This window comes from Sardina pilchardus, chromosome 20 (genome assembly GCF_963854185.1).
Source record: "Sardina pilchardus chromosome 20, fSarPil1.1, whole genome shotgun sequence".
NCBI lineage: Eukaryota > Metazoa > Chordata > Actinopteri > Clupeiformes > Clupeidae > Sardina > Sardina pilchardus.
This window is the reverse complement of record NC_085013.1, coordinates 21609224-21625408: the sequence shown is the minus strand read 5'-3', so window position 1 is coordinate 21625408 and position 16185 is coordinate 21609224. Positions and strand designations below refer to the sequence as shown.

Genomic DNA, 16185 nt, shown 5'->3' with positions numbered 1-16185 from the left:
CGGAGACGTGAGACCAAGACACACACACACACACACACTTAAAAAAATGGCATTCATTTGTATGTAATCACTATTGACAGAGTGGTTTTCACCCAGCAGCATTTCAGATTGCCCCTAAACCGCACTCCTTCCTCCTCACACACACACACACACACACACACACACACACACACACAGAGGATGGTGACTCATAGCAGCTGAGGCACACAAACGCAAACACACACACACACACACACACACACACACACACACACCAGAGCCGAGGATGGTGACTAATCGCAACTGAGGCGCGCGCACACACACACACACACACACGAGCGCCTGCTTTCTATGGTTCCCTCTTGTTTGTGTGCCGCCCGCACACCCCCCTACCTCCATCCTCGGGCCGCCTCCTCCTCATTAGCATAACATCAATGAGTGATACCCACCTCTCCACACACACAAACACAGCGCTCACAGAACGGGTTCCCAAGCAACAGGCATTCCACACACACACACGTCCCCTTTCCTCAACATCTCAAGTGGCATTCTGCTTGTGGCTGAGTGGCCTTTTAGATGCTGGGTCACGAATGCCTCCTTCACACACACACACACACACACACACACACAAACACATATACACACACACGGATCCCTCGTGACACACACATGCCAATGTGCTACTGTGAGGAACAGAGACACACAGACACACAGACACACACACTCGAATGTGATATGATAATTAGCAGTGCGAGTGACACTGATGCTGTGAAAGAGCATCCTGATGATTCATGTTAAAGAGGCAGAGACGAGGCGAGGGCTACAGTATGGAGAGCCCCTCTTAGATCAGACTCCACAGGTACAGCACAGCACAGCACAGCACAGCACAGCACAGCACAGCACAGCAAACCACAACACACGGTCTCTACTGTCAACACAGCAAACCACAGCACACATTCTCTACTGTCAGCACAGCACAGCAAACACTCTGTCCTGTCAACACAGCACAGCACACTCTCCTTACTGTCAGCACAACACACCGTCAACACCAATTAGCATTTTACTTTGCAACGTTACTACCTTACTTCAGCCATCACCTGCTGGCATGTAACTACTGCGTTCCCACTCTAAGCCAGATGTCAAATTCCATGACTTTTCCCGGATGAAACACCGGAATTTCCATCATACAATACACCAATCACGGATTTCAGAGAAGCCGCAGAGCGTTCAAGAATCTTTGACTTGTTTTAGATCGGAGGTGAATAAATGGGCGTTGAATACACAAAGTTGAGCTAACCACTCAAGTAACACTCAAGCAAGCAGTACAGCCAATTAGTTGCCGCAACAGTTGTCGCAAGGTCATATTTGTGCAAAATAGGTTGCTGTCAAACAGCTGCGGTTAACTTTGCGTTAACTTTTGAAACTTTTGCGGGTTAACTGCACATTTCATTTCATCAGGCAGATCAGAACCACTGTTCTGAATCACACAGTGTGCCATGAGAGATCATCAGGTGTGCCATGGGAAATTGTCCCAATTCACATCATTTCACTCCCTCCATATCCGCTAAAAAAACGAATATGGAGGGAGGCCTTCTGTCTGTACTCTGCGCTCATTTCATCCAGTTTTTAAACCATCACTTCAATCTTAAGGACGCTGACTTATTAACCTATGACACAGACCTATCCATTTTCATATGAAGAGGGAGCATAGCCTAAGGCCGGCTGTAGACTGCCGGAGTGGCATGAGAGTGGCGTGTCTGTGGCGTGTGAGGTATCTGCAGGAATCATGAAGATGAATTTACTACCTTTTACTACCTTTTTTACTACCACCAAAATATTTTTTACTACCAACACGACGCGGCCGCGAACTTACATTTCCCCATTTGGACTACCTAGTGTTACCAACCAATGTTACCAAATATGCTCCGCTCTACAATCTTTGAAAAATATGAAAAAGTCGCAAAATTTAGGCAGACCGCCTAAATATGCCTGAAATATGTAGGCTATCATGATCATTTTGCCAACAATGATGTAGAACCATGGATTTTCTCAGTTCATACCATGTTTTGTTTTAACTTAAAACAACATAAAGTTATAATTTTGACTACATAATTTAGTATAGGCCTACTTGATAACATATAGCCTGCCCCCTTACAGTCCTGTACAATATAGTGAACCATAGACCTAGATTGATATTGATGCTGATTGAAGAGGTTGCTTGAAGGTTGTGATATTTAAGTTCCAAAAAAAAACCAAATTGCACCACTCCCTCTCCTTCCAAAGTAGCCTAACATGTCCTACAGCTCTCCTCCTAAAATAAATGGCAGGCCCTACTGTTATAAGCTACATCACTAGTTGTCCAAGTGCACACACTAAAGTAGATTAGACTGTGCCTTTAAATAGTCAACTTTTTTTCATCTATCAGCACAATGCTAGGCGACTGTAGGCCATTTCCACTAAGAAATCAGCTCAATATTATGTGCAAGACTGATGTTTACCAAGCATGCCAAAGTGTTAATATCTTAGCACTATCGTCATACGTTTTCTCATAGTGAGATGGCTATCCCGAAAATGTGTTTTGAATGACATGGGGCGCAAGGAGGTGAACGGCTGGACAAATGTGAAATGACAAGGTGTTAACTAAACAATTTAGTAGACCTAAGGTAGACAGGCTTTGTGGCTAAAACCAGTAGGCTAGTCTGTCACAGCTAACTTCAAGCACAGTAGCCTAGACAGAAATTAAAAGTCAATATCAGCATCACGAGATTGCTGTCATTATCGGAAAATCCAGACACGTTAAACTGGACGCGAACGCGTGGCAAAGCCAACAAAAAAAAATTATGTCATAAAGATCATAAATTATGTCTTTTTAAATAAATAATTTGACCTTTACCGTTTCATGGCAAGAAACAAATTGTTCACCACACACATCGAACTTGCATCAAACATTCATCAACATGGCTGCTTTCACTTTCATTATGACATCCCTGGCGGTGTCGCTGAACGCTGACGGCTACTCCGTTGAGGTCCTGTAATCATCGCTACTTTATTTTTAAGCTAGAATTTTTTTTTTTCCCCCGTTTTAAGTGCAAATATTACGCAAACAGTGGAAACTCATATGAAGGTGGTAACATTTTTTTTACTACCAAGTGAAATTACATTTACTACCTTTTACTACCTTTCAAGGGCCTTAATTTTTAAAAACATTTTTACTACCTTTTACTACCTTTTACTACCCCGCGGGGACCCTGGAGTGGCGTGTGAGTGGCGTGTGAGTGGCGTGTCTGTGGCGTGTGAGTGGCGTGTCTGTGGCGTGTCTGTGGCGTGCCGTGTTCTATCTTGAGCCGCGTCTGGGACGTGCAAGTCACGCAGGCGGTGTGCGACCTCTGACCTGTTAACATGGGAGGCGGAATGACAACACATACGCCACGCAGCTGACACACTCACGCCACACCGGCAGTCTGCAGTCGGCCTAAGGCTCGAGACAGAATGGACACACACACACACACACACACACGATCACTCACCAGTCTCTCGTCTGCAGATAAGGTCCTGAAGCGGCCCATGGCCTCTTTGATGATGGCGGTCTCCTCCAGGTCGGGGTTATCAGCCAGGATGCTCTTTCTGTTCTCCTCCATCCACAGCTGGAAGCCTGTCTTTGGCCTGCACACACACACACACACACACACACACACACACACACACACGATTTGTTTGAGAGGATGCGCCTTCCCAGTCTTTGTGTGTGGTGCTAAACCAAAATAGATACCACACTAACTCCCCAGAGGTGATGAGGTAGCACACACAATCTTCACAGAACTGGACTCATCTCTATTTCTCCAGCTTATTTTGGCCAAGTCTAGAACGATCATGCCGACATTTCAGCCGCATGGCCTTTGGCAGAACATCAGAGCCAGCACACACACACACACACACACACACACACACACTTCAGAAAGGTGTCTCAAGCGACGGCGTGCAGCAATGGTCTATATGCCAAGGCTCTTCCGGCTTATCAGCAGATATAACCGACATAAACTTCCAACTTTGTCACTTGTGTTGGAGTGGCTATCGATTTAGTGTACCTGTTTATTGTACACAGATTCAGTTGGGTGTTCTGCCTAGTGAGTGAGCATGTTAAAGGAGAACACTGGGCATTTTTTTTACATACAATAGATCTGTGTTTCTCCAGGTCACAGAGTACTGTCAGATACTTTCAAAGTAGAGTCTTCAGATTTTGTTACATTTGCATTGACTTGCCTAGCACCCATTCATTTTAGAGTTTAGATTATCTGCCCAAACCCGAACTGCGGGCCGGTGTTACGGATCTCGAGATCCAACAACACCGGTGTTGGGTCGAAATTGTTCATCCCTCCCCTCGGTTCCGTCGGATCAGGCTCCTAATCACAGAACGCATGCCTCCGTTTTAAGCCTATAAATAACATTTCTAAGTAGCATACAAAATGTAAAAACGAAATATAAAAGAGTTTTTTACCTCAAACAACACAAATCAACACAAATAAATGAACAGATAACTCAAACGTGCTGTATGTCATAATGAAACAACCACAGACTATCAACACGGTCTGACACGAATGACACATGGCTTAGTGCAAACTAAATTTATGACCAAACGATTTGATTCGTGCACGAAGCGCCATCTAGCTATCATTATGTGTAAGTAACAGCGTCCCAGTCTGAGGACTCAGCGGTCTTTTGACCGCCTCAGCCACGTTTTAAGTAGTTCACACCACTGACTCACACCAGCACGGCGCTTCTAGTTTAGTTTAGTTATATTGGTTTATTTAAAACAGGGACCATGTACAAGGTTCATTAGTTACTGTACATACAGTAAAGAGATGACTTGCACCAGATTATAGCTAACAGCTAATTTCCATCCGCCAGTCCCTGAGCGGGTAAGGGGGGTGGGGGGGGGGGGGGGGCATATAAGTAGTAGGAAGTCAAAGCGGTCTGATGACCGGGGCGCTGCGCTTCTAGGTATAAGTGGGTCAGAACGGCACGGCGCTTCTAGTGATAATACATTCATCATGGTCACAACTACATAGTGTGTGTGTGTGTGTGTGCGTGTGCGTACCTGCAGTTCTCCTGGTTGTCTCCAGCAGAGGCAGGGGGTGTAGCCTGCTCTGCCTGTTTTAGTCTCTGTGCAGCAGGCTCCTTGTCCTTCTCCTCAGCCTTCTTGGCTCCAGCCTTTGAGCTCATCTGCAGCAGCGTGGCCTGGGTCTGACACACACACACACACACACACACACACACACACACACACACACACACACACACACACACACACACACACACACACACACACACACACACACACACACACACACACACACACACACACACACACACACACACACACACACACACACAAAACTGGCTGGATTTCTCCTTGAAGGGCTGTTCACACCAGAAATGATAAAGATAACTAACTGTAACCGAGCATCCACACCAAAGATCCTTAATTACTGACAAGATAGAGCAACATAATGCATCTCTATGGAAGAAAAATTCGAACAGTTCCTGTCTGCTTAAAGAGGCGTGTTGCAAAGACGTCATAGTGGGATATCGATCTCTGTCAGATTGGCAAGCAGTTCAGTTCGAATGTTAACAGGTCTGCTTAAAGGGGGATTTCGCCCCCCTCCCCTTTGCGAAGACAGAACACGGAAATGATCGAACGTTTGCGCCTCTCGCTCCGCTTTAACCCTCTCTGTCCACACTGACTAAACAATAAGAAAAGTCTCTCCTCGTGTTGATGAATGTGATGTACAATTTCATGGATTCTGATTGGCTGTCAGCTTTTTATTGTTCTCAGACGTCTGAGAAAGGGTTAACGGGCCCGAAACGTAACGCTACTATTGTATCAAACGATTGGGAGCAAACTTTGGTTGCAGCGGACGTTTCCTTTACAAACTAATTTCCTTTTAGTCCTGCCCCCAATTTTGAAATCAGTACTTTAACTGCACTCTCATAATTCTAGTGTGTGCCAGCATGTTGAGGCCTGTAAGTGTTCTCCAGGGAAATGTCAAGGGAGTCCAATACCTTGGACTTGGGTCTGGGCACGAGGGGTTTGAAGACGGTCGATTTAATCTGCTTGGACCCTGTGGTGCCCGATGCAGAGGGCTTGCGATTGGACATCGCCATGGTATCCAGAACGTTTGCTGCCCGCCCGGCGGGAGAAGCGGATGGCTTCCCTGGACCAGACACCTACAGAAACAAACAGACAAACAAACAAAAACACATATCAAGAACTAACGTAAAAAAAATTATGCATTAAAACTACATCAACAACATAAAAGTAAACAGTGTCGTACAACAACTGAGCTTTCGGCTAACCTTGAAAGGATTCACCCTTCCCTCCTTGCTTGCTGTAGGAACTACGACAAAAAAAAAATGTTGATCAGCAAATCAATATAACAGAATTTGACATTGCACTTAACACGCGTGTCATGTTAAGTACTTAATAGTGTACGGTGTAAGACCGGGTGTACATGTGGCAATGCTAGGCACTCACCAGATTTAGGAGAGGCTTTCTCCGGAGATGCTGGTCCCTTCTTGAAGGGATTCAAACCTGAAAGGGGAATTCATTGAGCAGGTTATGGTGGCCCTCCAACTAAATTAAAAAGATGACTCGACAAACATAACATCTATGTGCTTCCCTGACAGAGAGTGCAGGAGGATAATAGGGGTGGGAATTGGCAAAGATGTGAGGATTCGATAGCATTGCGATATTTGGTCCAAAATTCAATATTATTGCGATTCTTAACATATTGCGATACAGCAAGTATTGCGATTCGATTCTGCGATATTTTGCGATTCATGTCCCTCATATTATTCAAAAGCATTACAAAAATTGAGGAAAATAAGACTACTCAACTCAAATGTCACATTTATTATGGTCTGCACATAACTGAAGTGCAAAAGCTTAGGAGGGTAGTGCAAAAACGTTATCCTTGAACATTCAGGACACAGGACCTTATTACAGGACAGGACATAATTATTCTCTGAATAGACAACTTCTCACATGAATGGTGAGCTCCCAGCACATAACTTAAATTATTCAAATACAATAGAGTAACATAAAGCTGAAATAATAGAGTAACATACATCTCAGAATCATATAAATTAAAAATCAATTTAGAGCTTCAATTCAATTGAGAAAAATAAACAAAAATATGTACTGATAGAGTCCAGTCCTGTTGGCTGCAAGGTCATACAATTCATTTGGGAATATTGGCATTTTTGTTTAGAAAAAGGAGTTGGTCAACATGCTCAGATGTTAAAGTGCTCCTTTGAGCTGTTACTATATCTCCTGCAGTGGAGAACACCCTTTCAGCAGACACACTGGTGCCTGGAATGCTCAGGTATCGTTTAGCAAGTTTGGCTAGGTAAGGATACATTGTGTCATGAGCTTTCCACCAGTTGAGGGGGTTTTCTTCTAGTGGCAGTGGAGAAGCCTCCTGGTATCTCTTCACTTCCTCTTCAGCTTGGGAAAATGCTGACTTTTGTGGGGTTGCGGTAGAAAACGTTTCTCCCAGTAAATCAGCTAGCCCAGATCTTCTTTTAGGTGGTGGCTCTTCAAGCACCTCAAGATCCTGACCATCCATTTCTACTCCAGAAGCACTGCTGGTGTCTTCTTGCCTAATAGTGGGCTGTAGAGAAACATTAGATAGATGTTAAAAGAAAATACATACTACATACAGATACATACTACATACAGATTTGAAATAGCTGTGGAATGCTCAATGCAATTGCTGATTTTGCAATAAACAGTGAAGAAAATAATGCTAACCACTATAGATGAATCACCTGATGTAGGCTACATAGGCTTGGTTTTAAAACAATCAGATAAATAATAGTAATTATCAATTTTACAATGTACTAATAATAGCATTTGTAAAATACTTTAACATTTTAAATTCATAACTATTTAAACAATGTAATAAACGAGTTCAATAATGCCTACCTGAAGGCTGGCTGCCTCCACAACTAGTCTGGAATAAACGTCACTGATGTCATCTGTGGTCAGGAAAGGCAGTGACTTAAATCGCGGATCCAGGGCCGATGCTGTGTGGAGGGTGTTTTTTTCTTCAACAGTGCTATATCTCTTCTGCAGGTCTTGATTGATTGCCTGTTTGATGTCCCTCACAATTGGCTTGTCCCCCATTGTCTCTTGTGTGTCATTTAGTAGTTTTGCCTGCACTGGAGCAATGATGGACAGAGTGGGATTCTTCTCCTCTGAGACAATTTTTGTGGCTACTAACATTGGTCGAAGTGCCTGCATTATGTCCTCAGCGTCTGTAATGTCATTTTCGTTGAGTGTGCAGATATCACTGCCTGACCTCCTGACCTCAGAGGACAACAGAGCAGCACAGATTGCTGGTTGCTGCTCCAAGAAACGTTCAAGCATTTCGTACCCACTGTTCCAACGGGTCACAACATCGGTCTTGAGCTTGTGAGAGGGGAGGTCCAGAAGCTTTTGTTTTTGCTCCAATATGAAGTTGGCGATTGTACTGCGGTGGAAAAAAGTTGTTATGCGCCGGACTCTTCCCAGCAACCTGGCGACAGCAGGCAGCTTTAGTGCGCGCTGTGAGGCTAAGTTGAGGGTATGTGCAAAACATTTCACCTGCGCAGCCACGACCATGTTGGACGCGTTATCCGTGACCAAAACAATCTGTTGGTTAGCAATGCCCCACTCTTCGGTTGCCGTTTTCAGCACCTCAGCCACATTGGCCCCAGTATGGCTCTCATGCATCGCCTTCGTTTGTAAAACATGAGCTAAAAGCTGCCATTCATTCGTGATGTACGACTCGGTAGCTCTAGATGACCAGCCGTCACACGTAATAGCTACTCCTTCGGCTAAACTCAAAGTTTCATTGACCTCCTCTTTGACTTCGCTGTAGAGTTTGGGGATGGCAGTGTCGGTAAAATATCTACGCGAGGGGATCACATACCTGGGCTCCAGTATGCTAAGCAGATTCTGGAAACCTTCATTCTCCACCACGCTGTAAGGCTGTAAATCTTTGGAGATGAAGTAGGCTATCGCCTCAGTGATTTTCTTAGCCCTTTCGGAGTTTGGAGGTAGCTTTATCATTTTTGTTTGGTCTAAGGTGCGTTGATTTGGGGGTAGGACGACAACTTTGGGTCGTTTCACTTCCTCGGGGGCCGCTAACTCCAAATGGTACCTCGAGAGATGGGCTCTCAAGTTAGTTGTATTTCCACAGTACTTAATTTTCATGTGACATTCCTTGCAGATGGCGTGCTGCATGTCAAGGTCTTTACCACTTGCTTGTTGATGAAAACCGAAATTGAGCCATACTTTCGATTTAAAAGAGGACGGAGCGTCGTGTAGAACCGGTTGTGATGAAGCCATTTTCCATTTGAACTTGCCTTTCAATGAATGCACGAAAACAAAGCGCCGCAACAAGCGCCACCTTGTGGATGGATGTTATACGCAAATGTAAATGACCAGAGTAGGCCTAAACTCCGAGAAAACCAATGGAAAACACGAAAGTGAAACAGATAATTATTTAATTAAATATCGCAATACTTTGCTCTACTGTATCGATTTAATTGTGCACGCAAAATATCGCGATACTTAACAGAATCGATTTTTTCCCCCACCACTAGAGGATAACAGGTCAATATTTCTGGTGTAATTGACGAAACGTTATAAGAGTTAAGCTAATGACTAAAGTAGACATTTAATAAATTGTGAGAGTTTGAGGCTGTAATTCTGGACAATATCAGGTGCATGATGGGAAACAAAATGGCCGCCTTACGTGGCTTCTGGCTCTCTGCTGCTTCCTCGGCCTCCATCTGCTCCTCCTGAGCCTCGTCCTCCTCTTCGTCCTCCTCCTCTTCTTCGTGCCTGTTCTGCTGCGGTGTTCGGCCGTGGCTGTGTCTCGCTCCTCTGTACCTGCCACAAGAGGTCAAAGGTTAGCCGGTTCACAGGCGTGCACAATACCGGCCTCATGTTCATAACAACCACACAATCCTCACTATAGCCTAGGGTTAATAACATGCTGTATTCACAGAATAAAGTCCTATTCACATACTGTATGCTCGCTCATCACTCGATGTCTCCAAAATTCTAATATATAAAATAAATGCAATTGAATAAATACACACACGCACGCATGCACACGCAACCAGTCCTATTGTCTCTACAGTATGTCAAGCCTTAAGGATAAAAACAAAATACAGTGAACTAAATAAATCACAATTTAATGGCATCAATAAATGTCCAGGGGCCTGTACTACGAAGGGAGCTCAACCTACCCACATGTAACCCAGGGTTACTTTGCTAAACCGGGGTTGACAAAACCTGGTTATCTTCATTGGTGTTAATCGGTACTACGGCGCTGAGTAAGTTGATTTGTTGAACTGGGGTTAACCTCATCGGAGTTGGTGCGCGTTCACATAAAATGGGCGGGTTGCAGCGCAAATCACCACTTTTAATGATGACGCGATCACGTTATTTTACGGATAAGAAATGCGCAATGATTATAAAAAGTTGCGAGGAATTAAAACCCACTTTACGATACATCAAATAGGTCAGCAGCAAACAAAGCAAGACAAGGCTGTTGGCAACGTAGGCTATTGCTGATCGGATATAAAGTAAAGTTTCATTTCATGTTCCTTAAATAGCCTATGTGTTACGGAGGATTAATAGCTTGCGGAATGTCTGAAATGTGTTGAAATAAATACATTTTGAGTTCATAAGAGTCCTACAGATGCAACACAATTCATGCCATGTATATCAATAAATATTAATAAAGGATAATTGAATGTTTAGCCCCATTGACTGATTTAGTGTATGCCTATCCTGTGAACATTTTAGATGCAACGGCAGTGCCGCTGGCAGCAGGTGAAAATGAAACTCAAAAACATGCAGAAGGTTTATAGGCCTAGTTATAGCTTGCATTAATATTTCTTAATTATGAAAATATGTTATATTGCCAATGCTTATAGCCTCCACTTTGCCTCGATCAGCTGACAAATGCAACGAATTCCCTCGGCTGAGAATGTATAGGCTATCTTTCATAGAGAATATTATATGGAGAAAGATTCTGGCGATCTTTAAAAACCCTCGCCCAGTGGCGGTTCTAGACTGAATTACTCCCCAGGCGAGATCCTCCACGAGCGCCCCCATGAGAGTTTTTTGACGCACTTTGCGTCAGTCGGGCTCATAGGGTTAAGCGCTCGTGCCGCCCCATACAAGATGCCGCCCCGGGCGACCACCCGGTTCGCCCGTACCTAAAACCGCCACTGCCCTCGCCTTGCGAAGAGAGGCGCTTACAATTTGCGCTCCAATAATGTATCTTCCAAGTAGCCTACGTCGACATCGTGGGGTGTGGTTAACCACAAACCTCGGGTTAACCAAGATCATAACCTGCTCGGAGCAGGTTTGAGATGCAGTGTAAATTGCCATGGCAGCATACCTCGGTTAAAACCTATCCACCTTTCGTAGTACGGGTTAACCGGGAAGTTACGCCACACGTGATCAACTTACTCTCGAAGTTACCCAGCTAAGCCAGTAACCCCGCTTCGTAGTACAGGCCCCAGGTACTGGGTGTGTTTGAATTCCTTTCCTTGTTGTATACCTACATTCCACAGTGGAGTTACACACATCTAAATAACAATTGTATTTCCTTGTTGGGAGCATCTTGAGGTTGGCACATATTTAGGCACATCAAGTTCTGTCACAGGAACTTCAAGACACAGAGCATTCTGATTCTCTCTGAGGTTCCTAATCCAAGCCCAGTGCAGAGTCAGATACAGAGCGTTCTGATTCTCTCGGACTCTGCGCTGGGCTTGGATTAGGAACCTCAGACACAGATAACAAAGCCATATCTGCCACAGCCTCCAGGGACCAAATCTGAGCCTGGCAGCAACTATTCTAAATCTCTTCAGACCTTTGTGAGGTTTTTCTACCAACTTCGATGCTTTTATCACAAAGTGATACATTTTTGTGTTTAACTGCCCCGCTAATATGGCTGAACAAACCGTAATTTTACAGTTTTGAGCGTTTACACTCAAAATGTAAACGTGAGCGTTAAAAACACTAATCATCTGTAGTAGTCCCTTGGCAGGTGTGGCTCCCGATTGGTCCGAGTGTCCACTCACCCTGCGCTGTGACTGGTGTAGTCTGGCTCCTCCTCCTCCTCTTCCTGCTGCTGCAGCGCCTGCTCCTGATTGGCCTTCTCGAGGGCGAGCTCGCTGAGGCGCTGGGCCAGGGCCATGCGGCGGGTGCGTGAGGCGTAGCGGATGGCCAGCGTCACAACGCTCTGGGTCATCAGCTCCGCCAGCTCAACGCACCGGAACTCACGCTCCAGCTTACACGACAACTGAGGGACACACGGACACACACACGGACACGCATACGGACACACATACGGACACACACACGGACACACACACGGACACACACGGAGACACACATGGAGACACACAAACACATCGACACACACACACACACACGAGATTAGTATTTACAAATAATATCCATATATCTATCTATCTGATCATCAATTTCATATACACAAGAAATAAATGCGCTTAGAAGAAGGCAGTTACTGCAAATATATGGAAATGAAATACAGGAACATCTCTAAAACATCTCACTCACACTGTGACTGTCATAGAACACAACCTGATACACACACACACACACACACACAGTCTCTCATTCTCATTTGAAATCTAACTCGCAGTGTCACACACAGTGTGCCTCAGTCATATATGCACACACACATAAACACACACACACACACACACACACACACGCAATAGTGCACTCACAGCGAACATCTTCATGAGCAGCTCCTGCTGCTCCTTCTGGGCCTGGCTCTGGCCTTCCTCGTTTATCTCATAGCCGCTCGACGCCAGGAACCCGTAATGGTTCTGGAAGAGCATCGAGCGCCAGTATTGCTCCTGGAGACACACACACACACACACACACACACACACACACACACACACACACACAAGCACAGAGAGTTACACACACATGCAAACAAAGAACATGTCTGCCATCATTGAGCAGCTCTAATATCTGTGTGTGCGCGCGCCTGTGTGTGTGTGTGTGTGTGTGTGTGTGTACGTGTACGCGTGTCTGTCTATGCATGCATGAGTACCTCTGTGTGTGCATTTACGTGTGCTAGGGGTGCACGATTCAGAAAATATCACGATTCGATATCGGTTTTCAGGCTCACAATTCGATTCGATAAAAAACGATTCTCTATTCAAAAAACGATTCGCAGTATATTTAAGCAACAAGCCGTGCTTTATACTGTATAATCGAACAGCTAAGGGGCGTTGTTAGGCACGACACGAAGCGGAGTTAATACAGAGTTTATACAGTATAAAGCACGGACTCGAGTGGCTTATTGCTTGCTTGCTAAAACGGTTACCACGTTGATCAAACAAGATTTCATGAAACAAAGGCACAGCAATTAAAAAGTAACGATGTATTCATAGATAATCATTCTTCCGCCAAGAAATATATTCCCTCCATATGAATGGTTGCCATGCAACAACAAGACGCAGCCACTCTAACTTTTGTGCTAGCGCATTACTATAGAACGAAATGCGGTCAAGGTGCGTGTTTATATACAACGGCATCAAACGCGATTCAGCCAATCATAATCAAGGACCGGAACTATTCGTTTTAGACAGTTACTTTTCCCATATGATTGCAGTAGACATACAGCTTAAAAGAAAATAAATAACAAATGATACAATTTAATACTACTTAATGTCAGCTTTGAGTAGCCTAAGATTTGTTGTTTTCATTGTGTCCACTCATAAGGATGGCCCAACATTAAATTATAATTTTGACTACATTATTTACTATAGGCCTACTTGATGATAATATATGGCCTGCCCCCTAACAGTCACCTGGGACAATGTACAGAATAGGGAAGCTCGTGATAGCATCAATATCATCACATATCATCAATATCAGAAGGCTAAGAGATTTCTTTTTTTTTTAAATCTCTTAGCACTGTCACCATAAGTTTTCTCATGGTGATATATACCGGTAGTAGGCCCTCTCGACATATCTTTTGGATGACATGGGGTGCCTGGTACACCAAGGTGAAGGGCTGGACTAAGGCCAAATGGTAAGGTGTTAACCATTTAGGTAAGCCTACGCCTATACAGGCTTTGTGGTTAAAACTATAAAAAAAAAACAGTAAGCCTAGTCTGCCACAGCTAACACAGCCCAAGCACAGTGGGCCAGCCTATACACAGCAGAAATTAAACTCAATATCAGCAGCATCATGAGATTCAATGTCAGCAGCTCATTAGCATCAGAAATTACAGACGGGGCAAACCTAACGCGAAGCCAAAACAAGGAAAAACAGCTACATAAATTATGTGTTTTTAAATCAATGTGTTGGCCTGACCGTTTCATGGCTTCTGCTGAGAAACAAATAGTTTTCCACGCACAACACTGCACTTGAATCAAACATTCTTTACAGTGCAGCTGAGCCACCCGTCACCCGTTTTCAATGAAACCTGTTGCCATTGACAGCAGTCTATTAACACAGCTCCAAAGGACCTCCAAAGTTTGGCCTTTGCGCCTTTGGCCAGGGCTCTGGGGCTAAAGAGTACCCAGGCGTCGAGAGTGTGAAAGACGCGGCGCCATCTATGGATCGATCTGGAATGGCGAGCTAAACTCATTTCAGAACAATAGCTTAAACGCCATTACAAACTGAAAATAAAAATATCAATCGATTTTTGGAATTCTATGAATTCTTGAATCGGCAGAGCGTCTGTGTGTGTCTGTGAGTGTCTGTGAGTGTCTGTGAGTGTGTGTGTGAGTGTGTGTGAGTGTGTGTGAGTGTGTGTGCGTCTGTGCATACCTCCATCTGCCCCTTCTCTGTGGTGGTCTGGCACAGAGGCAGACTGAAGGGCAAGATGGCCACCGCAGGCCGGGGCAGCGTGGGGGGGAAACGAGAGCCTTTACACGGGATACACCTGCCGGTGGGGGGGGGGGGGGTGATTAAAATAATTAAAATAATTCAAAATAAAGATGATCTGAAGATGTGCGCGTGTGATGATGGTACAGACAATGTTGATGATGAGAAGGGGACAAAAAGCAGCAGACACAGAGATCCAGGAATAAAGTGAAACAACAACAGAAGTGACTTAAAACAACAAAGGAAATGAAGAGAACAAGACAATACTTATAGAGAGAAACAAACCTGTGTGCCTGCCTGTGTGTGTGCGCGTGTGTGTGTGTGTGTGTGTGTGTACACAAATGTGGTGCTTGCGAGTGGTCTCACCTGAGCTGCTGTGGACTCTCGTGGATGCCCACCACCCAGTAGTGGTCCGACTTGCCCTTACAGTGATCCCTGGTGTTGCACACGGGGGTCCACGTGTTTCCCAGGGACCGATTTAGCAGTCGCACCACTCCCTCGGAGTCAATAGAGCATGGGGTACCTGCACGAGACCACACCTATTATCACACCTGCTGAACCACACATCCACACACCCACACCCACACCACACCCACACACACACCCACACCACACACACACACACCACACACACAGAATAGTGTGTGTGTGTGTGTGTGTGTGTGTGTGTGTCCCTGCTAAGCCCATTATATGCTGTTACATGTGCATGAATCATACAGTGCAAATTGTGACGCATCCACGAGGACAGAACAAAGCATTTGAACATGGAGCCGACAAATATAGCGTTTAATAATCTCATCTACACACAAAAGGCCCCAGTGTGCCCTTCAGCACAGCTGCCCAGCAGACTAATGGAGAAGTAATGACAGCAGGAAGGGGAGGGAGGGAGGGAGGGAGAGAGAGAGAGAGAAAGAAAGGGAGAGAGAGAAAGAGAGGGGAGAAGGAGAGGGAGGGAGAGAAAGAGAAAGGGAGGGGAGAAGGAGAGAGAGAGAGAGAGGTTCAGTCGCCTTTCATTGACTCATTTCTTGCGCCATGAAATCATGGCGTGCCTCATACAACTCAAACACAATACACACATTCATAAATACATTCACACCTTAAAACCCCAATACAGAGAGAGAGAGAGAGAGAGGAAGAGAAGAGAAGGAGAAGAGAGGAGGAGAAGAGAGGAAGAGAGAAGAAAGAAAGAATGGGAGAGGGAGAGAGAGGGAGTCTGGTGCTCTGGTCTGCTGTGATGACAAACGGCAGGATGCCTGATGCA

General features: G+C 44.9%; 1 protein-coding gene across 4 annotated transcripts in view; it reads right to left on the bottom strand.

Annotated features, from left to right (window-relative positions):
• The window catches only part of wdhd1 (WD repeat and HMG-box DNA binding protein 1), a 31480-nt gene that overhangs the window by 609 nt on the left and 14686 nt on the right, over positions 1–16185 (bottom strand). For all 4 annotated transcript variants that reach the window (XR_009936590.1, XM_062523583.1, XM_062523584.1 and 1 more), the window contains exons 16-25: positions 15291–15447; positions 14868–14982; positions 12802–12933; positions 12127–12347; positions 9780–9916; positions 6512–6568; positions 6334–6374; positions 6040–6204; positions 5075–5220; positions 3507–3642 (exon numbers count right to left, since the gene is read on the bottom strand). Coding sequence is in view for 3 of the 4 variants with exons in the window: in XM_062523583.1 (XP_062379567.1) it covers positions 3507–3642; positions 5075–5220; positions 6040–6204; positions 6334–6374; positions 6512–6568; positions 9780–9916; positions 12127–12347; positions 12802–12933; positions 14868–14982; positions 15291–15447 (1307 nt within the window). In the remaining variant the exon portion in view is untranslated. The remainder of the gene's footprint in view (positions 1–3506; positions 3643–5074; positions 5221–6039; positions 6205–6333; positions 6375–6511; positions 6569–9779; positions 9917–12126; positions 12348–12801; positions 12934–14867; positions 14983–15290; positions 15448–16185) is intronic.